We start from the raw sequence: 27,231 nt of genomic DNA on the forward strand, positions 1-27,231 counted from the left end.
CAACAACAAAAATGCTCTCTGGATGACTCAAAGTTCTCAAATGTGCAAACAGAGGCTGCAGAGGAGGAAGAGAAAGCATTCCTGGGATTTACATGGAACTGTTAAATGACTGATCTTGGTTGACAGAGAAGGTGTTAAGCAGAGGCCACATATCCCCCACAGCAAAGAAGGTGGGCAGAGAAATCGCTGAACATCTCATTGTGGGTAACACTTGTGCTCCTTCTGGCGGCAACTTCACTGGAGGAGTCCACGGAATAGAACCCCATTTACCTCTCACCTGGGAATGGCACATAGTATAAGAAAATTTCAAAATAAGAGCACAAGGGTACAATGCTTTAAAAGGAGGTAGTCAGGACATCAAATAAAAGGATTAATAAGTTATTCCCAAATATAGGCATGTATAATTACCTCTGCTGCCAACTATGGAGCAATGTATTCCAAACTGTTTAATGGCCTTGCTTAGAGGTTAATGGGAGCCAATATTTTTCAGGTAAAATAACTTTTCATGTTTAATAATTAAATATGAAGGTTATAAATCAACTGTGCACCTGACATATGAAACATGCATTCCATTTATCCCCGTTATCTTCATTTTACCAAGCAGAAGAGAGAGATTATCTCAACTGAGCTTCGATTTTTTTTAATAAAACCTGTGGCTGTGACCTGAATGGAAAAACTCAACTGTTTAACCTGTGAGAACACAACACCTGATACATAAGAGATCACAATTATAGGGGACTGACTGGGTGGACCACTCAGTCATTTCCTGTCTATCGTGTTTGGTATCTTTGCAAATAGGTAATAAAATAATGGGGGATCTGAGGGAAGGATGACTACAGCATTATTCTTTATGAACATTATATCTGTCATCATTCTGAACGTGTTTTTAACATGTTTAATAAGAAACAACTCTGGCTTAATGAACACTTTCTACTTGGTCCATTAGATCAATATCATGAGAACTAGGTGCATGTGGCCTGGGGGTAACAACCAGCTGTCCTGCTCTTGGTCAGTATTCAGTGAACCCAGTTGTAAACTGTGCAACTGCTGGTGCCAGCTATGGAGAAAGCTGGGATCTATTCTGATGTCCTTCATTTTATATAGTCTTCACTCACTGACAAGGCTTACATATGCATAATGAAGAGGTGAACTAATACAGAACTGCACAGGAACTTCTAACCCATGAGAAAGTGTGGAAAGAAGCTTGTAAAGCATAAATACCAAGATAGACAACTTGAGCTGAATGGCCTGTTTCTGTGCTGTAAATTCTATGTTTTATGCATACATAAATATGTATTCACATGTATACACACATATAGGGGTATATAGATATACAATTGATATAAAAATGCATGGACATTGAGATGCATTATTAATAAAGGTTCTCTTTATGGGAACCAGTTGGCAATTAAAGAGAATGAGCTGTCAGGGCAATGCTGAGTCCTTTATTTCTAATTTGCTTCAGCATCCATGAATCTTGTATCTGAAAGGTTACCACACTGTTAGGTTTGTGTGTCCAAAAGGACATTTGCTCAGATCAATCAGCCTCACTCACTTAAATGCTCACAGCAAACACTTAAATTATTGTTTTTTATCTTCGCTTAGAAAAATGTAAAATATCCCAAACTGAATTTAAACTGATTTTTTTTGATATCTGTGCTTTTCTCATTCCAGGCCTCATCCTGGGGAGGGGAGAGGATCAGAATAATTATTTTCAAATTGGATTACAATTTGTAAATTGGAGTATTTCTGTGGCATTTTGCCCACAGGAATTTGTATTACTAAATATAAAAGATGTCAAACCCCATCGTCCAAAAAGCAAAAAACTGAGGATGCTGGAAATCCAAAACAAAAAAAGAAATGCCTGGAAAAACTCAGCAGGTCTGGCAGCATCTGCGGATAGGAGCACAGTTAATGTTTCGAGTCCGAATGACCCTTCAACAGAACTAAGTAAAAGTAGAAGAGAGGTGAAATATAAGCTGATTTAGGGGGGGACGGGGGGGGGGGACACAAGAAGAGCTGGATAGAAGGCCAGTGATAGGTGGAGATAACCAAAAGATGTCACAGACAAAAGGACAAAGAGGTGTTGAAGGCGGTGATATTATCTAAAGGAATGTGCTAATTAAGGGTAGAAAGCAGGATGAGCAAGGTACAGATAGCCCTAGTAGGGGTGGGGTGGGGAGAAGGGACTGAAATAGGCTAAAAGGTAGAGATAAAACAATGAATGGAAATACACTTAAAAATAATGGAAGTAGGTGGGAAAAGAAAAATCTATATAAATTATTGGAAAAAAACAAAAATGAGGGGGAAAATCGGAAAGGGGGTGGGGATGGAGGAGAGAGTTCATGATCTAAAATTGTTGATACCATGATAGCATGTTCTACATGTAGGACTTTTACAATCCTTTTCTCTGATTAAACATCCAGAACAAATTTTGGTTAGAAAGACTGGGTAACGGTGGAAGGAATTTTCACCTTCATCAACCAGGTGATTGCCTGATGCAGTCCATCGAAATCATGGAGGTAAAATCATGCTGGTTCTACAACAGACAGGACCTTCGAACCACCAGGTCATTGTGCGGGTGACATAGGTGAAAGTCCGTCCCATAATGTTCCTCAATTTATGCTTTCGTAGTGTATGTCACCATGTGAAGCAGCACAGAGCCATAACTAGCATTGCCTACTCCAACCCTTCTGCAGGCCAATGGTCTTTTGTTCTTCAATGATTCCAGCTAACCTTTCCTAGCACAGCTAGTTCTTCTCTGTGAAGTCATTGGTTTTGCTGCTTCCATCCCAAGGGCACTGCTGTTATCTTCTCCATTCCTTTTCAAATACAAATCAGTATTAAAGATCTGAGGGACTGCTAATAACTTTTGAGATTTCAATTCCCACCATAGCTCCAAGATTGAGAACCTTCCTAACTAGCTCTTAGGGCTTTTTATGCTAGAGAAATCTGCTGACTAAATTTAAATATTCCTCATTTCCATAACCTCCTTACAGTGTAAATTTACAGAAGCTCAACATCGTTTGGGGAGATGATTACTCAGTAAAGATTTTCTGAAGTCTATTTCCAAGGGCCTCCATTTATAGGCGGAATTAAACTGCATGAAGGAGAAAAGTTTCTACTGTTCAGTTAATGTAGTCAACAAAGAAAGAGGGGATTTATTAAATTGGATTTGATTGGATTAGAATAGACAGTCTTTCCAAAATGTTTAGGGTTGAGTGTTATCTAGACACGTCTCTCTCAGTTGGTCTTTCAATTTACCCACAAATAGGTGGGTCTGCCAATACCACTCTTGACCAGGTTACTGGGAGGAATAACATGCTCCTTGTAACAAAAACAGAAAATGGGGGTAAAATCTCAGCAGGTCTAGCAGCAACTGCTGAGAGAGAAACAGAGATAATGTTTTGAATCCGTATGACCCTTCTTCAGAGCTAAGGAGAAGTAGCACATTTGTACATGCAATGTATATATGGACTCGAAACATTAACTCTGTTTCTCTCTCCACAGATGCTGCCTGACCTGCTGAGTTTTTCCGGCATTTTCTGTTTTTGTTTCAGATGTCCAGCATCTGCAGTATTTTGCTTTTATTAGCATGTTTCTCGTGTTCCTTCCCTCCCTTTCATTTCGAGTCTCACTCTATATCAAAAAGCAGAAATAAGGTTAGAAAGTGAAAAAAATCATAAACACATAGAATACACACTTCCAGGATTGACAGGCCAGGGCCAGACAGACAGACAGAAATACAATGAGTTTGCCAATTTTCTGGAAATCACTCATGGGTCCCCTTGGATACAGGCTCCATCTGAAACCTGGTGAGAGAAAGAACTTGCATTCATATAGGTCCTTTCATGACATCCCAATGTTTTTTTACAGCCACTGAAGCACGTTTGAAGTGTAGTCAATGTTATAATGTAGGAAAGTCAACAGCCAATTTGCACAAAGTTTCTACAAACAGTAATCAAATAAATGACCAGGTCATGTAATTTTATGGGTTGGTTGCGAGATAAAGGTTGGATACGACACAAGGAGAACTTCCCTCCCAGTCTTTGAATAGTGCTATAGGCTATTTTACGTCCAGCTGAGACTTTGTTTGAACGTCTCATCTGATAGACAGCACCTCTAACAGTGCAGCATTTTCACAGAATTGCATTAAGTGCCAACCTAGATCATGTGCTCAACTCTCTGGAGTGGGTCTTAAACCCACATCCTTCGGGCTCAAGATGCAGGAGTGCTACCCTCTGAACCAAGGTGGTGGTGTAGCAAAGTATCTTCCTAGTTTTTTTTTCCAAATTTCACTTATCGAGGTGAGGGACCCTCACAGTGGAGAATGGAAAATCTTTCCATATCAGGCACCTGCCATTTCCCAATCCCTCTTTCTCAAGGACAATTTTGTAAGGGCAACAAATTGCTGGCTTGGCCACATGGACTAAAAAAAGTCAGATGCAAAGTAAACTTACGAGCATACAAAAGAGGAGCAGAAGTAGGCCACTCGGCCCCTCGATCCTGCTCTGCCATTTAATAAGATCATGGCTGATCTGTTTGTGTTTCGACTTCCACATTCCCATCTACCCCCAATAGTCTTGGTTCCTTGCTTAATCTATCTACTACTGCCTTAAAAATATTCAATAACCCCGCGTCCACAGCCTTCCGAGACAGAGAGTTCCAAAGTCGCACAACCCTCTGAGGGAAAAAAAATTCTCCTCATCTCTGTCCTATTAGGGCGACCCCTAATTTTAGAATGATAGAATGGTACAAAAGCGGAGGCCATTCTTCCAATTGAGCCTGCACCACCTCTTTCAAAGAGTACTCTAGTTCCTCTACTCTGTTGTGATAGTTGTTCCCCAGCTCCAAGCAAGGAAATGCATGCCCTACAAAACATGCCTAACACTTCAATTCACAACAACCATCCTATGCCCTGTGTAACTGGGAAGTTATTTTAACAATTAGAGCTGCTATATATATTGTCAGAGCATGACATATTATGAGTTGACGTTTCGAGTCCTCATGACCCTTCGACAGAACTTGAGTTCGAGTCCAGGAAAGAGCTGAAATATAAGCTGGTTTAAGGTGTGTGTGTGGGGGGCGGAGAGATAGAGAGACAGAGAGGTGGAGGGGGTTGGTGTGGATGTAGGGACAAACAAGCAGTGATCACTGCTTGTTTGTCCCTACATCCACACCAACCCCCTCCACCTCTCTGTCTCTCTATCTCTCCGCCCCCCACACACACACCTTAAACCAGCTTATATTTCAGCTCTTTCCTGGACTCGAACTCAAGTTCTGTCGAAGGGTCATGAGGACTCGAAACGTCAACTCTTTTCTTCTCCGCCGATGCTGCCAGACCTGCTGAGTTTTTCCAGGTAATTCTGTTTTTGTTTTGGATTTCCAGCATCCGCAGTTTTTTTGTTTTTATGACATATTATGAATCAGGTGCCATGTCAGGTTTGAAGTCTGGGGTTTAGGAATGAGAAGGAGACAACATATGCAAAAAAAAAGGCCAATAATCTTGTCCCTACATTGGTTGCATACCTGGACAAACCCACTAGAAATGGCATGAAGATGGTCAAACAGATTCTCCATGGAATCATTACAGCCAATAGACTGAAGGGGAGGGAGTAAAAGGGAGAGGGAGAGAATAGGAGAGAAAGGAGAGGAAAGCAAAAACGAATCATAAAAATTGAAAGGTTGAGAGCGAGTGCTCTCCTGTGACTATCTTATTAAGGGCTTTTCACCAGAAAGCCCAACTGGCTAGGACACAAAAAATAGAATCTACCAATGTCCACGGCGAAATGCAGCAAGACCTGGACAATATCCAGGCTTGGGCTGACAAGTGGCAAGTAACATTCGTGCCATTCAAGTGCCAGGCAACGAGAACATAAGAGCATAAGAAATAGGAGCGGAGTAGGCCATTTAGCCCCTCAAGCCTGCTCCGCCATTCAATAAGATCATGGCTGATCTGCCCCAGGTCTTCACTTCTCTTTCGTGCCAGTTCCTCATAGCCCTCAACTCCCTGATATTTCAAAAACCTACCTAACTCCTCTTTAAATACTTTCAGTGATCTAGCCTCCACAACTCTCTGAGGTACAGAATTCCAATAATTCACTACCCTCAGAGAAGAAATTCCTTCACATCTCAGTTTTAATTGAGTGTCCTCCTATTCTGTAACTATGTCCTGTAGTTTGAGATTGTCCCACGAGTGGAAACATATTCTCAACAACTACCCTGTCAAGTCTCCTCAGAATCTTGTACGTTTCAATAAGATCATCCCTCATTACTCTAAGCTCTAATGAATAAAGGCCTAACCTGTTTAGCTGTTCTTGATAAGTCAACCCCTTCATCCCAGGAATCAGGCTAGTGAATCTCTTTTGAATTGCCTCCAATGCCGGTACATCCTTTTTTAAATACGGGGACCAAAACAGTACACAGCACTCCAGGTGCGGCCTCACAGTTGTAATAAGATTTCCCTATTTTTAAACTCCAACTCCTTAGCAATACAGGCCAAAATTCCATTTGCCTTCTTAATTACTTGCTGTGTCTGCATGCTAACTTTTTGTGTTTCATGCACAAGAACACCCAGATCCCTCTGTGCTGCAAAAACAGAATTACCTGGAAAAACTCAGCAGGTCTGGCAGCATCGGCGGAGAAGAAAAGAGTTGAAGTTTCGAGTCCTCATGACCCTTCGACAGAACTTGCGTTCGAGTCCAAGAAAGAGTTGAAATATAAGCTGGTTTAAGGTGTGTGTTTGGGGGGGCGGAGAGATAGAGAGACAAAGAGGTGGGGGGGGGGGGTGGTGGTTGTAGGGACAAACAAGCAGTGATAGAAGCAGATCATCAAAAGATGTCAACGACAATAGTACAATAGAACACATAGGTGTTAAAATTAAAGTTGGTGATATTATCTAAAAGAATGTGCTAATTAAGAATGGATGGTAGGGCACTCAAGGTATAGCTCTAGTGGGGTTTTTTTTCATATAATGGAAATAGGTGGGAAAAGGAAAATCTTTATAATTTATTGGAAAAAAAAAAGGGGAAGGCCTTTTCCCACCTATTTCCATTATATAAAAAAAAACCCCACTAGAGCTATACCTTGAGTGCCCTACCATCCATTCTTAATTAGCACATTCGTTTAGATAATATCACCAACTTTAATTTTAATACCTATATGTTCTATTGTACTATTGTCGTTGACATCTTTTGATGATCTGCTTCTATCACTGCTTGTTTGTCCCTACAACCACACCCCCCCCCTCCACCTCTTTGTCTCTCTATCTCTCCGCCCCCCACACACACACCTTAAACCAGCTTATATTTCAACTCTTTCTTGGACTCGAACGCAAGTTCTGTCGAAGGGTCATGAGGACTCGAAACGTCAACTCTTTTCTTCTCCGCCGATGCTGCCAGACCTGCTGAGTTTTTCCAGGTAATTCTGTTTTTGTTTTGGATTTCCAGCATCTGCAGTTTTTTTGTTTTTATCCCTCCGTGCTGCACTTCTTTAGAGAATCTAACTGTCACCCCTTGATGTTCAATGGCATTACCATCGCTGAATCCCCCACTATCAACATCCTGGGGGTTACCATTGACCAGAAACTGAACTGAACTAGCCATATAAATGCTGTGGCTACAAGAGCAGATCAGAGGCTAGGAATCCTGCGGCGAGTAAATCACCTCCTGACTCCCCAAAGCATGTCCACTATGAACAAGGCACAAGTCAGGATTGTGATGGAATACTCTCCACTTGCCGGGATGAGTGTACCTCCTACAACATCATCCAGGACAAAGCAGCCTGCTTAACTGGCATTCTATCCACAAACATTCACTCCCTCCACCACCGACACACAGTAGCAGCAGTGTGTACCATCTACAAGATGCACTGCAAGAACTCACCAAGCCTCCTTAGACAACACCTTCCAAACCTACAACCTCCACCACCTTGAAAACAAGGGCAGCAGGCACTTGGGAATACCGCCACCTGGAAGTTCCCCTCCTAGTCACTCACCGTGCTGAGTAGGAAATATATTGCTGTTCCTTCACTGGCACTGTGCCAAAATTCAGAACTCCCTCCCTAACAGCACTGTGGGTGTACCTACACCTGACGGACTGCAGCGGTTCGTGAAGGCAGCTCACTACCACCTCCCCAAGGGCAATTAGGGATGGGCAATAAATGCTGGCCTAGCCAGCGACGCCCACATCCCATAATTAATTTTAAAAATCCAATGGGCGATCATTATCTTATGTATCAATATCATAAGGAAGTGTTCATGGTATCAGACGTACTATTAGCAGAGATAACACTTGGCACCATTGGATATCCTCTGTTTTTCCAGAAACAAATAAAGCAAAATTATTTTGAAATTCCAATGATGGTATTTCACAACAAGCTGCTCCTTTATTAGCCAAGACTTTGATTCTTCTTGCTGGAGGAGCAGGCAATGGATGTCAGCAGCTCTCTATGGCACTTCACTAAAGTGGTCATTCTTCAGATTTGAGCCTTGACTGTGAATATTGAACTATAGGGGGCATCACATAAAAGCTCAAATGAGCCCTGCTCTATGACCACACAGCTGCTTCCAACATCAGCCACCCAATAGTGGGCAAGAGTAGAAAGACAATACCCTCCTTTGCCTATAGAAACACCTCAATGGGCACAACTGAAATCAGCTAACTCACCATAGTCCTTGGATTGAAGCTAGGAATGCTCTCATTTGTATGGTGCCCACTGCTCCATTGTGTGGGTCATCCCTTGGCCAGTGGAAGCACATTGACAAAAACTGCATCATTGGAAGTCACATCAGAGAGAGAGCGTCAAACAGTATTGAGGTGAACCTATTTGAACTGTGCTCTCCCCTTCACCCCGCCATGAACATTTGCATCTCCTTCCAGTGAACAGTGTGTGTGTGGCTGAAAACTTGAAAGGGTGGGGTCGGCAATAAAGGGAAGATACAGTCTTGTGTAAGAATATTGATTTAAATAGATTACTATTCGGCTGCATGATTGCCAAACACGGGACACTTATTGCAATCAAAGTGCAAAATCCTCAGCAAAAGGCTGCAACCTTTATGATTAAATTATAATAAATCTCAAAACCACATTTCATAATTTACTTGAAAGCTACCCCTGAACGAATGCATGAATAGCAATATTGTGGCACAATGATTCACAAACATAGAGTGGTTTAGAATTTGATAAAGGTTTTTTTTAAACATAGAGCTGATAAATTCCATTTACAGCACATTCTATCACTAACTCTTGTACGTGAATGATCATCTTCACGCTGATTCTCCCTCAACCCTCAGCAAATACGGATCATCTTGCTGAGAGAATCGGACCGTGCTATATAACAATTCGGGTATATATTTAAAAGGAAGAATTAAGAGCTGGATGTCCTTGGGAAAAGATATGCAACATAGTAAAATGAACACCGCAAGCTTTGAAGCCTGTTATCTCGTTGCTGCATTCATGCCTTTCAGGAACAAAAAAAATGCAACTAGCAATGAAAATTTATATTTTTTAAAGCTATGCAAAGGCATTTTTGCACCCTTATCACTTTGCATTTTTGTAAAATAAACCTGGCAAAGCAGCGCAAATCTGCAGCTATATATATACACACACACAATTTAAAAACCTCAATGAAATCAATCCTTCAGACAATCCTTTACATACCTTTCTGTCCTCGCTGTGATGTGTTGTAGATTGTAACAGGGATAGGATTTTTGCCTTCTGGTCGATTCCCTCCCCCCCACCACCCCAGCGCCTCTCTGTCCACATTGGGTTGGAGCTCCGACCTCTCCCGTTCCCAATACTCACACACCCTCTCTTACATGCTCACAAAGCCAAGCTTCTTATGGGCAAAACCAGCGTTAATCCTTCCCCGTCTAAATCACGATTTAAAAGAAAACAGAGTAATCCCAATTAAATTGTTGATGATCCCGCGGGATGAATTCCTGATCGCAGCAATTTTTTGAAAAATATTAAATTATTCAAACAGCACCACGGCCTGGAAGCTTCTTTAAGATGTGGAGATTGCAGTCATTAAACACATTTCTTTTTTCTCCGTGTTCATTTTGTATGCCCGCATACATACCAGAGAGCAGCCTGTGCGGGACTGAGGTATCCTGAGGTCCAGAAAAGGGAAGGACGTTCCCATCTGATTCAAAACGGAATTTATCTGCACCAAAACCAACACCCTTTTCCCTGACCTGAAAATGAGAGGAGATGTTCCACACTCGTTCAACAACTGTCTCTTCCCAACAATAGACATGAAATGCATTTGTTTTCTCAATGGGGGGGTGGGGGGGGGGGTCCCACTAGGCGCCGAAATCACACAGAACAGGCTATTCGGCCCAATTGGTCCACACCGAGCCTTCTTACATAGCCCGACCTGCATAACCTTGTGGCAAATTTGCAAATTAATGGGAACTCAAGGCTCCACAATATGTACCTGTGCAGTCCCATGAGGATAAAAGGCTTGGACATCCCAGGAGTCCATTAATAATCATGGATATTTTAGTCAACTTAACATATCAAAAACCTCACATTCTGACAATTTTTTTCCATTACAAATCCCGATGTTCATATTTACAATGTGAGATACCTATGTAGACTTAGACATGGAGACTAGCATTTCTTCGCTCAGGAGGTGGTGAATCTTTGGAATTCTCTGGCACAGAGGAATGTGGAGGTTCAGTCATTGAGTATGTTTAAGACAGCAATTGATAGATTTCTAGGTAGTAAAACATCAAGGGACATGGGGATAGTGTGGGAAAATGGCACTGAAGTAGAAGATCAGCCATGATATAAGTGAATGGTGGTGCAAGCTCGATGGGCTGAATGGCCTACTCCTGCTCCTATTTCCCATGTTCCTATAATTACACTCTCAAGTTCACATTCACCTGCCACCAGCCCAATGGGCTGTGTGGCCTCCTTTAGTGCTAAATTATTCGATAAGTTCAGCTCTCTAGCCTGGACAGTAGAGAAATTCCTACGATCCCACCAACTCTACTCCACTCCTCAGCTTTCTGTATGCATTGCTACTTAATTGAAAAAAAAACAAGAGTTTTTGCAGGGTTCCCCCAATCTCCCACTCCAACTTCAGTGGAACACCCTGGAGAAACTGCGTAAATGGCCAAAATCTTCAGTGGTTCGGTCTCACACTGGAGACCAATGAAGAAATTCCAGGTCTGCCCATGTTTCCTGCCACCTTTTCACACTATAAACTGTTATGTTTGAACTCTTAACAAAAACTTATCATGTTGTGATTTCAGCCCTGCCCAATACAGCCAGCACCACAGATGGTAGGAGGATGTAAACACAGTATAACAAGCTCACTGTTAAATTTCATTATAAATTTGAACATCAAAATTTATACTGCAAAAGGGCAGAATTGGGACTGAATTATGCCTGCCTACCTTAGACTAATTACCAATGATTTCTAATGGCATTTCAGCTGAGGAATGAGCTTATGCTGAAAGAGACATCAATAGAGTGGATGTGCAGCAAAAAATACCAGCGGGCTAGTTGAGACTAATGGCTTATTTCTGTGATATAAATTCTTTGTGATTTTACCGGTCCTTGTTTCCCAATGTGATGGGAGAGCACATACATAATCAAAGCACAATATAAAAATAAGGGCAGAATAAATTACTTTAAAATAGCAGCTGAATTATGTCTACATCCAGATCCAGTTTCTCCTACCACTGAATGCCACCAGCCCCCAAAAAACACACTTGATCCCCACTTCCAGTGAGCAATGGCATTGGGGTTAAGAATATAAGAAATAGGAGCCCTCAAGAGCCTGCTCCGTCACTCAATAAGTGCATAACTGACCTTTGACCTCAACTTCACCTTCCTTCCCAATCCCCATAACCATTGATTCCCTAGAATCCAAATATCTACCTCAGACTTGAATATTTTCAACAGCTGAGCATCCACAGCCTTCTAGGGTAGAACATTCCAAAGATTCACAACCCTCTGAGGGAAGACATTCCTCATCATCTCAGTCCTAAATGGTGAACTCCTTATCCTAAGACTTTAGCTCTAGTTCAAGACATTTCAGCCAGACTCTCAGCATCGACACTGACAAGCCCCTTTGGAATCCAATAAGATTCAGAGAGATCACCTCTCATTTTTCTAAACTCCAGAGAGTATGTGCTCAATCTTCTCAACCTGTATGCAAAAACAGGACAAATCCAACTGGCCAATTACCACCCCATCAGTCTACTCTCCATCATCAGTAAAGTGATGGAAAGGGTCATCAACAGTGCTATCAAGTGGCATTTACTCAGCAATAACCTGCTCACTGTCGCTCAGTTTGGGTTCCTCCAGGGCCACTCAGCCCCTGAACTCATTACAGCCTTGGTTCAAACATGGACAAAAGAGCTGAATCCTGAGGTGAAGTGAGAGTGACTGCCCTTGACATCAAGGCAATATTTGACCGAGTGTGGCATCAAGGAGCCCTAGCAAAATTGGAGTCACTGGGAAAGAGAGAGAAATCTCTCTCTTGTTTGGAGTCATACCTAGCACAAAGGTCAATCATCTTAGTTCCAGGACATCACTGCAGTGGTTTTTTTTCATTCATGGGATGTGGGCATCACTGGCTAGACCAGCATTTATTGCCCATCCCTAATTGCCCTTCTCCTCAGGATAGTGTCCTAGGCCCAACCATCTTCAGCTGCTTCATCAATGACTTTCCTTCCATCATAAGGTCAGAAGTGGGGATGTTTGCTAATGATTGCATAATGTTCAAGATTGAAGAAGTCCATGTCCAAATGCAGCAAGACCAGGACAATATCCAGGCTTGGGCTGACAAGTGGCAAGTAACATTCGTGCCAGACAAGTACCAGGCAATGACCATCTCCAACAAGAGAGAATCTAAACATCGTCCCTTGACATTCAATGGCATTACCATCGCTGAATCCCCCAATATCAACATCCTGGGGGTTTCCTTTGGCCTGAAACTGAACTGGACTAGCCAGATAAATACAGTGGCTACAAGAGCAAGTCAAAGGCTAGGAATCCTGTAGCGAGTATCCTTCCTCCCTAAAGCCTGTCCACCATCTACAAGGCACACCAATGGAAGTTCCCCTCCAAACCACTCACCATCCTGCCTTGGAAATATATTGCTGTTCCTTCACTTTTGGGTGCTGGGTCAAACTCCTGGAACTCCCTTCCTAACAGCACTGTGGGTGTACCTACATCACATGGACTGCAATGGTTCAAGAAGGCAGCTCATTATCTTTTCAAGGGCAATTTGGGATGGGCAATAAATGCTGGCCTAGCCAGAGTTGCTCACATCCTGTGAAAGAGTTTTAAAAAAACTCTCATTATAGGCCAGCCCTGTCATCCCAGGAATCAATCCAATGAACCTTCGCTGCACTGCCTCTAAGGCACAGGTATCCTTCCTTAGGTAACGAAACCAAAACTGTGCACAGTATCTCAAATGTGGTCTCACCAAAGCCATATACAATTGTCACAATTGCAACCTCTTTTCATATCATTTGCAGATTTGAAAAGCAGGCACTATAAGCATTGTAAAAAAATCACCTTTATTTCATTTGACAGGCAAAAGTCTACTCCAAAATGACCCAAACCAATGTGAAGAATTTCCTTTTGTTTATATATGTAAACTAAATTGAGAAGATTTCTCCTGGTAGGTATTTCTACTGAATTAAATTGTAAGCATCTCTACTTTGAATAGGCAGGAGATCTGGGCCATTAAGCTGAATTAAGAATTAATTCACATTTTTGGGCTAGCTTTTCTGGCTTTCTTTATAAATGCAAGACAAAGTGTTGGCCCTATGTGGGGTGTTATAATGATACAATAGAAATTGGAATGATGTTTGTCTCATTCAACAGTCGAGGAATGAAAATTCCTCCCCACATAGTGATGACTCTTCCATTAAAGAAATAAAGTCATTTGTAAAAGTGTCTCACAAATGGGCTTACTGTGGCTGATACCCTGAGATTGGTAGGCACTCTAAATCTGGCCACAGGCAAGCCAAGTCTCCTTCATTTCTGCCTGATCTCAAACTTGTTACTCCCTGCATCTTTGTGCTTCCACCAATAACTTACCTGGCTGTAAGACATTGACTGAGTCAGTGCTGCTCCCTCACCTTGTTCTCCATTTAAGAAACTGTCCATCCATAACTCACCTCTCTGATTTCTACTCCCTCTCCCTCCACAACTTAACTTGGTCTCTCCTCTTCCTCTTTTGGATACACACATTGAATCCCTCCAAGAACCATGGGTCTAAGGGACGCACTGTCAAATGCACAAAAGTTCTAAAGTTATATGATGTGTAAAAGTCCTTTGTTCTTCTTTTGTTAAAGAGAAAGGTTGAGAGGTTTGGATTTGTATTCAATGACATAGCTCCTTAGGTTCAAACATCTCAAGCTGCTCCATAGAGAATTTATTGTTTCGAAGTGCAGTCACTGCATTATGTAAGCCAATATGGCAGCTTTTCTTTATCAAACATCCAAGCTGATTCATTAAGGTGTTTGTTTTTCTTGATTATTGGTTGAAGGAGGATATATTGGCCAAAAGAGCTTGCTGTTTCTCTTCAAATGGTCTTATAGAATCTTCTGCCATCCTTCTGAACAGGCAGATGGAACATGGGTTAATTTTCTCACTTGAATGACAACATTTCCAACAATAGTAATTACTCAGTAGTGAGCTGGAGCATCAGCCTTCTGTCTGTACTCAGGTCCTCGAGCTGGGCTTGAACCTGTTAGTTACTTCATTGAGTTCAGCATGCTACCAACTGAGCTAAGCTGACATAAGCCAACCTCAATTACGTATTCAAATCCTGACTTCCCTCCATCACTTTGCTCTTCTCTCTCCTTTGGCTCCTCACATTTTTCTTCCAATCATGTATTTACTCTTTTCATTTCTAACAAACGCCTGCAGCAATTATCAATATGGCAGTATGGACTGTCAAAAAGAAATTGACTGTGCTTAAAAATAGACTCATTATAAATATTGCAATATCTCATGGATTAAGAGTGCTGATGTATTAAGCAAGTGCAAAACTGCAGATGGCTAAATTTAACTTGAAGTATAATTATCAGAACCAGCTTTAAATCAGGGATAAACCTTACGTCACATCAACAATTTCCAGTTCCCTGGCCCCTACCGCTTCCTCTTCACCATGGACGTCCAATCCCTCTACACCTCCATCCCCCACCAGGATGGTCTGAGGGCCCTTAGCTTCTTCCTCGAACAGAGGCCCGAACAATCCCCATCCACCACTACTCTCCTCCGTCTGGCTGAACTTGTTCTCACGCTGAACAATTTCTCCTTCAACTCCTCTCACTTCCTCCAAATAAAAGGTGTGGCTATGGGCACCCGCATGGGCCCCAGATATGCCTGTCTCTTTATGGGGTATGTGGAACATTCCTTGTTGCAGTCCTACTCCGGCCCCCTTCCACAACTCTTTCTCCGGTACATCGATGATTATTTCGGTGCCGCTTCGTGCTCTCGTCGAGGACTTGGAAAAATTTATTAATTTTGCTTCCAATCTCCACCCCTCCATCATTTTCACGTGGTCCATCTCTGACACTTCCCTTCCCTTCCTTGACCTCTCTGTCTCAATCTCTGGTGATAGACTGTCCACCAATATCCATTACAAACCCACCGACTCCCACAGCTATCTCGACTACAGCTCCTCACACCCCACTCCCTGTAAGGACTCCATCCCATTCTCTCAGTTCCTTCGCCTCCGTCGCATCTGTTCCGATGATGCTACATTCAAAAACAGTTCCTCTGACATGTCCTCCTTCTTCCTTAACCGAGGTTTTCCACCCACGGTCGTTGACAGGGCCCTCAACCGTGTCCGGCCCATCTCCCGCGCATCCGCCCTCACTCCTTCTCCTCCCTCCCAGAAACATGATAGGGTCCCCCTTGTCCTCACTTATCACCCCACCAGCCTCCGAATTCAAAGGATCATCCTCCGCCATTTCCGCCAACTCCAGCATGATGCCACCACCAAACACATCTTCCCTTCACCCCCCTTATCGGCATTCCGTAGGGATCGCTCCCTCCGGGACACCCTGGTCCACTCCTCCATCACCCCCTACTCCTCAACCCCCTCCTATGGCACAACCCCATGCCCCCGCAAAAGATGCAACACCTGCCCCTTCACTTCCTCTCTCCTCACCGTCCGAGGACCCAAACACTCCTTTCAAGTGAAGCAGCATTTCACTTGCATTTCCCCCAACTTAGTCTACTGCATAAAAACAAAAAAACTGCGGATGCTGGAAATCCAAAACAAAAACAGAATTACCTGGAAAAACTCAGCAGGTCTGGCAGCATCGGCGGAGAAGAAAAGAGTTGACGTTTCGAGTCCTCATGACCCTTCGACAGAACTTGCCAAAGTTCTGTCGAAGGGTCATGAGGACTCGAAACGTCAACTCTTTTCTTCTCCGCCGATGCTGCCAGACCTGCTGAGTTTTTCCAGGTAATTCTGTTTTTGTTTTAGTCTACTGCATTCGTTGCTCCCAATGTGGTCTCCTCTACATTGGAGAGACCAAACGTAAGCTGGGCGACCGCTTTGCAGAACACCTGCGGTCTGTCCGCAAGAATGACCCAAACCTCCCTGTCGCTTGCAATTTTAACACTCCACCCTGCTCTCTTGCCCACATGTCTGTCCTTGGCTTGCTGCATTGTTCCAGTGAAGCCCAACGCAAACTGGAGGAACAACACCTCATCTTCCGACTAGGGACTTTACAGCCTTCCGGACTGAATATTGAATTCAACAACTTTAGGTCGTGAGCTCCCTCCCCCATCCCCACCCCCTTTCTGTTTCCCCCTTCTTTTTTTTTCCAATAAATTATAAAGATTTTCCTTTTCCCACCTATTTCCATTATTAAAAAAAAAACCCACTAGAGCTATACCTTGAGTGCCCTACCATCCATTCTTAATTAGCACATTCGTTTAGATAATATCACCAACTTTAACTTTAACACCTATGTGTTCTATTGTACTATTGTCGTTGACATCTTTTGATGATCTGCTTCTATCACTGCTTGTTTGTCCCTACAACCACACCAACCCTCTCCACCTCTCTGTCTCTCTATCTCTCCGCCCCCCACACACACACCTTAAACCAGCTTATATTTCAGCTCTTTCCTGGACTCGAACTCAAGTTCTGTCGAAGGGTCATGAGGACTCGAAACGTCAACTCTTTTCTTCTCCGCCGATGCTGCCAGACCTGCTGAGTTTTTCCAGGTAATTCTGTTTTTGTTTTAAATCAGGGACTTTGCTAATTTTTTTGTTAATGTCCAATTATTGGACAGTTAAATATTTAGATGGCCCCTCGATAGTGCTTTGTATCTTTCATTTTCCAATTCTTTAATACCAGGATAAAATTCTTCTCAGATTTATCCTTGTTCACTGGTTTTCATGAGCTCTGAATCAACTGCAAATGAGAGGGTAAGAAATTACTTAGCCCAGGTCTCGGCATTGCACTTGCTGCTCAGGAGCGTGCTAGAACAGTGGAAGGCTTGAAAGAGAAAAACACTTCACAATTCATCATGTGCACTCCTTTAACATTCCATACATAACAATCTCAATCAAGGATTCCTCACCCACTGAAGCCCAAGAACTCCATACATGATTCCTAAATGTGAAGTGAATCAAACAGATCTATTGATATCACTATAACTTACATTCCCTCCTCTGAAAAGGAGCTTGGGGATGTGATCTACTTTTCCTCCATGTAGGAAAGAATCAGGTATGTGTTTGGTGCTTCCCAATAGTGCTCTGAACAACACAGGAACAGGAGCAAGCCATTTAGACCATCAGGCCCATCATACTATTCAATGAGATCATGGTTGATGTGTGACCTAACTCCATATACCCATCTTTACTCCACATCCTTAATATTTTTGGTTGACAGAAATCTATCAATCTCAGTTTTAAAATTAACAATTGATCCAGCATCAATTGGTATTTGTGGAAGAGAGTTCCAAACCTCTATCACCCTTTGCATGAAGATGGGTTTCCTAATTTCACTCCTGAAAGATCTGGCTCTAATTTTTGAACCAGACCCACTATTCCTGGACTTCCCAAATAGCAGAAATAGATTTTCCCAATCAAATTTTGATCAAATCACTGTAACTTTCTAAATTCCGGGAAATAGAACCCTAGCTTGTTTAATCATTAAATGTCCAGTGTAGAGATTGAGCAAGTGCCAATTCTCTACTATTTTATAGTGTTATGCACTGGTGCTTCAAGATATCTTGCTGTCTCCTGTTTCTTTCGTCGTAGTCAATAGTATTTCTCTTAGGTTCTCCCTTGTTAATCACCATTTCCAATCAAATGATGAATTTCCAATCAAATGATGATCTGTTTTTTCGCTCTTTTACGTTGTTGTCCAACAAAGTCCGTAGGAAGATGCATGAGAAAGACTTCGATTGATTTGTATCCTCATGTGTTTATTCCCTTAAATGGGAAAGCTAGGTTCTATTTATAACATAAAAATTGATTTGGTGAATTTTGTGCTCAAGGTGAGGGGTGTTTTTGGTGAAAGAGGGAACATTTTCTATTTCAGTCATCTAGGATCAGGATTAAGCACTGGCAGCTCAGATATAGTTGTCGATGAGATGTAAAGTTCCTTTAACGTGGCTTCAACAAAATATCTCAGAGCACCCTGAGTATGCTCCAACACCTCCAATTCCCAAACCAGTCATTTGGAGCCTCTGAATGAAATTGCCAAACAAACTCTATGCTCTCAGCAATTGGCCCATGTCCACTAGAACTCAGAAACATGTGAGCAAAGGAGCAGTATGGCATTCAGCCCCTCAGGCTTGTTCAACCATTCAGTTACATCATAACAGACCTGTAACTTAACTCAATCTACCCACCTTGGGTCCACATGGCCCTCAATATTTTTGCCTAACAAAACCTATCAATCTCAGTTTTGAAGTTTTCCATTGACACCCAGCCTCAACAGTAACTGGGAGAGAGAATGCCAGATTTACAATACCCTTTGTGCGAAGCCATGCTTCCTGACATCGCCCTTGAATGACATAAATCTAATTTTCAGGTTATTTGTTACGTTTTCTGGCCTGGACACTTCCGACCAGAGGATATTTTATCAACTCCTTTAATAATCTAAAACACTCGCGATCACTTCTTAATCTTTAATAGTGAAGGTAATATTCACCTACTCTATACAATTTGTCCTCATAATTTAACCTTTTTGGCCCCGGTACCATTCTGAAATGTTCAAATTTTGTTTGATGCCTTGAAGCACCTTTAGACATTTTAGTCCTTTAAAAGGTGCTACGTAGATGCAAGTTGTTGTTGTTGTTGATGAGTCTGCCTCAGTTCAGTGAGGCTCCTTACAGAAAGAGTAGTCTTCAGCGTAGCACCTTCTCCAATGGAAATTGGAATTCTTGAACCGCTGCAGTACCACTGGTGTAGATATGCCCACATTGCTGTTAGGGAGGGAGTTCCAGAATTTTGACCCAGCAACAGTGAAGGAACAGCGATATAGTTCCAAATCAGGATGGTGTTCAGCTTGGAGGGGAACTCACAGCCTCGGAATCAAACTACTAAATTGGCATTCAAACTCACAGTGGCAGAGCAATCTACAACATTATCACACTCATTTATCAAGGTACGCTTGTGCTTTATGCCAAAAGATGCTGGATAAGTTTCAGTTTTTCAAGTGGTATTACTGTTATTGTTTAAATAAAAACATTTGTATGATGCCTTCAGTCTCTCCTAGGAACATTAGAAAATACTTCACATTCAGTGCATTACTTTGAAGAGCGTGTTTCCAAAGGCCTTGCATTTTAGATGGAATTAGGTTGAATGATGGAGAGAAGCTAAAGCTGAACAGTTAATAAAATCAACAAAAAGAGGCGATCCATCAGATATTACAGTCTGGCTGGATTTGAATAGATAGTTTTTCCAGAGTGTTTAGTATGGAGTACAACCTCGCTGCATAAAATCTCTCCTCGGTGATCTTTATTTTTATTCTCTATTACATTAGTTTTACCCACATATTGGTGAGTCCACACTTGAACTGGTTAATGGAGGAAATAGTTCCTTCTCATGTTCCTTCCCATTCTTTCATTTATAGTCTCACTTGATGACAAAATGCAGAAATAACACGTTAGCAAGTCAACAAGCCCAGGAACATATAGAACACAGAATCTTTGAGACCCCACTTGTAGCCCTGATATGTCGGGCCCAGGTGGGCAGAATTTTAATGAGCTTGCGAAATTCATAGTAATCCTTTGCGAGTTCCCTAAGATCCACAGACCCCAGTTTGGAACCCTATGAAAGACAGAAGCAGAATTTTTATAGAGACTTTCATGACCTCAGGGCATTCTAAAGCACTATGCAGCCAGCGAGGTACTTCTGAAATGGAGTTAAGGTTGGAACGTTAAAAACACAATAGCAAATTTGAACACATAAATTTCCACAAAGCATAATTAAATGCATGGCCAGGTCATGTATTTCTTAGGTAATGCTTAACCGATAAATTTTTGTTAGGGCACTCAGACAAATCTCCTGCTCTTCTTTGAATTGGACCATGAGTCCTCAGTTTAATGTCACATCTGAAATAAAGTAACTCTTATTATATTCATTCACATCACTGGCAAGGTCAGCATTTGTTACCCCCTCCCTAACTGCCGTTCTTGAACCATTCCAGAATTTTGACCAAGTGACAGTGAAGGAATGGTGGTTTGGTGCCAAGTCAGGATGGTGGTTGGCTTGGAGGGAGCATGCAGATGGTGGCATTCCCATGTATCTGCTGCCCTTGTCCTTTGGGGTGGCAGAGACTATGGGTTTGGAAGGTGCTGTCAAAGGAACCTTGGTGAGTTGCTGCAGTGTATCTTGTGGATGGTACACACTGCTGTCACTGTGCGTTGGTGGTAGAGGGAGTGAATGTTTACGGTGGTGGATGGGGTGTCAATCAGGCAGCCTGCTTTGTGGTGTTGATATTCACATGTGTTTTTGGAACTCATCCAGGCAGGTGGAGAGTATTCAATCAAACTCCTGACTTTTAAAAAAATTCATTTGTGGGATGTGGGGATCACTGGCTAGGCCAGCATTTATTGCCCATCTCTAATTGACGTTGAGAAGATGGTGGTGAGCTGCCTTCTTGAACCGTGCCTTGTAGATAGTGGACAGACTTCGGGAAGTCAGAAGGTGAGAGTTACTCACTGCAGAATTCCCATTTTGCAAACAGTAATTTCCCACAAACAGCAATAACAGGCTCCTCTGATTTTTGTGGTATTGAAAGAATATTGATTAAGACATGAGGAAAAGACACTGCATTTCTTTAAGAGCCATTTAAAGCTTAGCCGAACCTTCCAAACAACACACACAGTTCTTGATTAGTAATGTTCAATGTCCCTAATTGATTAGAGTTAACAAAATTTTAATAATTAGCTTTCACAAAGGGAGGACGCCTCTTTTGAAGATACCTTAATCATCATTTATTTATGGAGATACAGGACACTGAAGGGATGTGAGATCGTTCATTTGTTCTTCAGATCATGTTGTCTTGTTTAAAGAAGCAGAGTAATCAATAAATCAGCTCAGTTTGTTGGCTGGTTAATGAGAGGTGGATGGTAATTCCACTAACACATGGGGTTTCATGCCCTATATACAGTGAAGCACCTGAGCCACCTTTTCCCATAAGGGTTTCTGAATGGTGGGGCTCAGCAGCCTATTGCATTTCATCACTATTCTTTCTTTCATTGGAATGTTCAGGGCAGTGCGCAGAAAATATCACAAGTAATGTAAAATCTCTATATGCATGTGAAAGAAGCTACAATTTATTCACCCACTTTATGCAAATCAATTTTTTCCAGTCGTACTGAGTTAGGTCTCCTTGTTCTGGATTCAATAGCAGTATTGTAATTGGCCTCAGTGCCTCTGGACTACGAAAGGGTTTTTTTAAAAAATTGTATATGGCTCTGGATCCCCTTCCTGGTGCCAAACTGATATCCGCTACGGGAACAATTAAGTCTGTTTGGTGGTTTATGGATTTGGGTCACAACGGAATAAAGGCTTGGTGGTCATTCCCTCATGAGCAGATTGCCTAGAGACTAACAGTCCAGGCCCACAAAGAAAGAACAGCCATACACAGGCAACGCTACATGGCAGATGGAGCATCCAGGTGCGAGACAGCACTTTAATGAGTGGAGGGAGCAAAACTGGAAGGCAAAACAGTAGCAATATCTGTTCTATATGTGCAATAAGGTCAAGATTTTGTTGCATTTATAGTTTTGCTACTGACATATCTTACTACTTATAATCTATTAATGTTTCCTCTATTAGAGTATCCAATTCAGTATTAATGGTGTATATGGAAAAAATGTTGATGCTTGAAACTTCTAGGCTTATGGAAGTGGAGGATAATTCACTAATATTTCAAATTAAACACCACTAACACATTAGATTAGATACAAGTGAAAGCAGGATCTTAATTGCCAGAAAACCATGGCAGAGCAGACAGGACATGCAATGACCTCTAGTCTGTGTTGGCTAAGATCTGATATGATGTCTTTAGTAAGAAAAGCAAACGTCACGCAGTTGTGGAAGAGTTAGGAAAGATGCTTAGATGCATAATCAAGAAGGTGGGCTTTCAGGCAGATTTTTTAAAGTGGGAAAATAATTAGAAGTGCTTAAGTTTACAAAGCTTTCTAAAGAGCAGGGCCAAAGTGGCAGAAGACCTCGCTGTTGATAGTGGCAGAATCAGAGGAACAAGAGGGTGAGGCCGTGGAGGATTTGTAAATGAGGACGAGAATTTCAAGTTTAAAGAATTGGGAGACAGGAAGAAAATGGAGGCGGGCAAGAAGAGAAGTGATGGGCTGGATGGACCAGTTTGTCTTTTCCTGTCTGTTAAGATCCATAAGTGAAACTTAATCCAGGTCGAGAAGCAGGTGAGTTTGTAAAAGTGAAGTTCAGAGGGTTTGTGAGGCATGTATTGGAGAAATCTAATCAAAGTGTTTTAGCAGAGATAAAAGCATGAAGAAGATGACTTGCATTTATATAGCACCATTCATGACCTCAGACGTTTCAAAACACTTCACAGTCGATGAAGTTTTCTTGGACTGTAGGTACATTGTAATGTAGGATTGCAACAGCCAATTCACACACAGCAAGCTCCCACAAATGGCAATATGATGGCGACCAGATGATCTTCTTTTCAGTGATGTTGAGTAAGGGATAGATATTGGCCAGGACATAACTCCCCTTCTCTACTTCAAAGAGGTACCATGGTATCATGCAAGAAAGCAAATGGGGCCTTGGTTTAATGTTTCATCAAAAAGACAGCATCCCCGACAACTGAACCACAGAAAAAAAATATATCTGGCCACTTGGACAAGTTACTGGAGGAATTCTAATACTGATGGAGCATTCCCAAATATGAATCACCACCATCAAGAGATGAAGGGAGAAAATTGTTGGCAATGGAGAGATTCTTCACATCACCAGTACTGCAAGCATAAAGTTGATCAAAAATAATTTAATTGAATGGATCCATTTACCAATTCAGCTATACTGAAATAAATTTGCAGTGAATAGGAGAAAAGGAACAAATACAAAGAGCAATGGGGATTCTTCAGTATATTCTCAACAGCAAAGGAAGCTGCAGGAAGGAGGAGGATAAACAAAGCTGTAGCACTAATTGCAATATAGAAACGTTTGCAACAAAAATATCCAACAAGATCCAAAGAAATGTCAATTTGTTTTTACTGGACACAGAGGTGCATAATTCTAATCAAAATCTGAATAGCTGACGCATCACACCACTGCCGGGATCTGTGATGTTGTGGTAAGTCAGTGCGTTTGTGTCCCATTGCTGAGGACTAAAACCAGCTAGTGCCAACGATTATCTGTGTGCTATACCTCCACTCTGCAGAGAGGCAGATAATGGCCATGAACCAAGTATCCTTCTATTCCAACCAGACAGCAACATGGGCAAGGGTTGGAGAATTGAGCGTGATCTGGGAGATGGGGTCACAATATTGTCAGCTTATGAGTGAGAAAGATTTGCACTTATTTAGGACCTTTCAGGACATCTCAATGTGCTCTAACAAAGTCAAATTACTTTTGAAACGTAGTCACTTTTGTAACGTAGGAAACACAGAAGCCAATTTGAGCGCATCAAAGGTCCCACAGACATCAATGTGATAATGATTAGAAAACCTGTTTCTGTTATGTTGGTTCAGGAATAAATATTGGCCCCTGGTCTTCTTTGAAATGGTGCCATGGGATCCTTCATGTCCACCTGAGAGAGTGGACGAGCCCTCAGTTTAATGCCATATCTGAAAGACTGATTCCTGGGATGAAGAGGTTTTCTTGTGACTAAAGCCTGAACAGGTTGGACCCGTATCTACTGGAGTTTAAAAGAACGATCGGTGATCTTAGTCAAACATAAGATCTTGAGGGGTCTCAACAGGGTGGATGCTGGGAGGATGTTTCCCCTTGTCAGGGGCTCTAGAACTAGGGGACACAGTTTAAAAATTAGGAGTCTCCCATTTGCTTTCTCTCAGTGGGTCATTAGTCTGTGGAATTCACTTCCTCAGAGAGCAGTGGAGGCTGGGTCATTTAACATATTCAAGGCTGAGTTAGACGGGTTTTTGAGCGACAAAGGGGTCAAGGGTTATGGGGGTGAGCAAGCAGGAAAGTTGGGTTAAGGCCACAGTCAGATCAGCCATGATCTTATCGAATGGTGGAGCTTGCTCAAGGGGCTGAATGCCTACTCCTGCTCCTAATTCTGGAGTTCTCGCGCACCGCTCCCTCAGTACTGCACTGGAGCATCAGCTGAGATTTTTTTTGCAAACCTTCATTCTCAGAGGTGACAGTGCTACCCACTGGGTGCCTTGGCCGCCACTATATGTAGAGCATCTGAAAATTTCTAGATACAAACCTGAGTGCTGTCTTGTAATTAAAAGCATTCAGTTCACTTTATCTCACACAATTCTATAAGATATTAGTAATTCTAAGGTTTTCATCAGCAAATTGAGAATAGCCACAGCCTTTCCTCCAACATATGTCACACTTCACTCCCTCCCTCCTTTAAGCTTTGGATTTGCCTCTGGCTGAACTGCATTGGTGGGGAGAGGAAGAAAAATACATTTTAAAATGGAACAAAAACACACCGGACATAAAACGAGATTCACTGATGCTCTAAAGAGGAAGGATTTGTTCGGGGACAGTTTGCAATGACAATAATTAGTCATTGTGTACATGTGTCAAGAACATAACGTTGTGTTTGGGGAGAAGTTAGCTGAATGCTCTTATGATGCGCTCAGTATTTTTAACGATGCTGATGGGAGCTTCCGTTTGGGTTCGTCTATCTGCAGGTTTCGGAATTCGCTGCAGACTCCGGGGTTACTCTCGGTCAAAAAAAATCCGAGGTTACTCTCGGTCACAAACCATCGCTTGTCTGCAACCTGTAATCCCCAGCGGAAAGAGGCTCAATAAATAGCCGCTTGGACAGAAAAGAGGGGAGTAGGACCACTTCTGAACAGTTATGCAAGAATAATATGTAGTAACAGCATTAAATCTACGCAATCAGCAAAAATAAAGGATTGAAAATATGTATCAAACATCGTATAAAATGTCTTTACAATTGAAATGCACTGCGAGGTTAAATACTTATTTAATTTGAACACAGCCTTTATATCGTGCCCATAGATCATCTCAATGTTTATGTGCATATATTACAAACACTTCATTCTCATCATAAACAACAAATTAAACTATCCCTTCCCCACCCCCACCCCCCCAATTTTAATACCTACACGTTTTCAGAACACATTTACGATTTTTGGAAAGATGCAATGTTCAAATCAGCCGAACTCAGAAACATCTGCATCCAATACAATGAAATATTAAATACTGCACCTTTCTATTCGGCGATAGAGCAGAGATGAAACAAGACGATGCCATGCAAATGATTCTGCACTGCAAACCGATCCAAGGTCTTGTATTTCTGTCGCTTTGGTTTTGGATGCTGTAAAGGTTTTATTTTAACCACCCACGAAATAATGCTTTTAATTTCCCAGCGATTTGAGACAAGCATCACACGCGTACTGATATGTGTTAACTGAGGTTGAGAGACTGCGATTTGCACTTCACTATTTCACAGCAATGGAACCAGCCTTCATTCTTACCCCTATGCAGGTATAACCCAGCTGCAGCGACTCTCTCTGCTCTGGTTTTCTTCCTTGTTCTACTGGAAGGTTTGACTCCTGCTGAGACACAATTGTACAGTCCTCTGACACTTACTTCAGTGAAGTGGCTATTTGACTGTGGATTGCATCACTCTCAAGTTTGATCGTGTCCCTCCCTTCTTATCTGCACATGCAAACCCTTCCTGGAAGCGGCTGCTCTGGACTAATCAAGATGCTGTCCAGAATATAGAACGCACATGTGGCTACGATCACAATGTGGTCATGTTACTAGGGCTAGCAATCAGGCAAGCCTACCCCTATTAGTCCGGAGAATGTGAAGTCAAATCCACAATGTTAATTCTGGAATTCAGCTTATATTTATAAAAAGAGCCCTGGTGTTTGTAAAAGTGATAATGAAGCTGTTTTGTGTCAGAAAAACAACTGTTTAACTAATGTCCTTTAGAGATACATTCCTTCCTTCCTTACCCGGTGATACCAGTCTCACACCAATGTGGTTGCTTCTCAGTTTTCTTCTGAAGTGATCTAGCCAGCTACTCAATGGTGCTAAATAAGGGATTTTTTTCGTTCGTTCATGGGTTGTGAGCACTGCTGGCTGGGCCAGTGTGTATTGCCCATCCCTAATTGCCCCTGAGAAGGTGGTGGTGAGCTGCCTTCTTGAATCACTGTAGTCCATGTGATGTAGGTACACCCAGAGTGCTGTTAGGAAGAGAGTTCCAAGATTTTGACACAACGACAATGAGGGAATGGCGATATAGTTCCAAGTTAGGATGATGAGTGCCTTGTAGGGCAATTTGCAGGTAGTGGTGTTCCCATGTGTCTGCTGCCCTTGTCCTCTCGATGACACAATATTCTGTTTTTCCTACCGAAGTGGATAACTGCACACTTCTTATGTTAAACTGTCTCTGCCGTGTATTTGCCCACTCACTCAGCCTGTCTAAATCGCCTTGAAGCCTCTTTATATCCTCCTCACCACTCACATTCCCACCAAGTTTTGCTTCGTCAGCAAACTTGGATATATTGCGTTTGGTTCTTTCATCCAAATTATTGATATATCTTGTGAATAACTG

General features: G+C 42.1%; 1 protein-coding gene across 5 annotated transcripts in view; it reads right to left on the reverse strand.

The window, feature by feature from the left end:
- The window catches only part of abcg4a (ATP-binding cassette, sub-family G (WHITE), member 4a), a 151,533-nt gene extending 125,235 nt beyond the window's left edge, over nucleotides 1–26,298 (reverse strand). For 2 of the 5 annotated variants that reach the window (XM_041174497.1, XM_041174499.1), the window contains exon 1: nucleotides 25,875–26,297. In XM_041174497.1, the coding sequence (XP_041030431.1) occupies nucleotides 25,875–25,919 (45 nt within the window). In that variant the 5' untranslated portion in view covers nucleotides 25,920–26,297. Of the gene's footprint in view, nucleotides 1–10,080; nucleotides 10,196–25,874 lie in introns of all 5 variants that reach the window. The other 3 variants (XM_041174495.1, XM_041174498.1, XM_041174500.1) reach the window with 3 other exon arrangements.
- Nucleotides 26,299–27,231: the final 933 nt, after the last annotated feature.

Source organism: Carcharodon carcharias, chromosome 25 (assembly GCF_017639515.1).
Source record: "Carcharodon carcharias isolate sCarCar2 chromosome 25, sCarCar2.pri, whole genome shotgun sequence".
NCBI lineage: Eukaryota > Metazoa > Chordata > Chondrichthyes > Lamniformes > Lamnidae > Carcharodon > Carcharodon carcharias.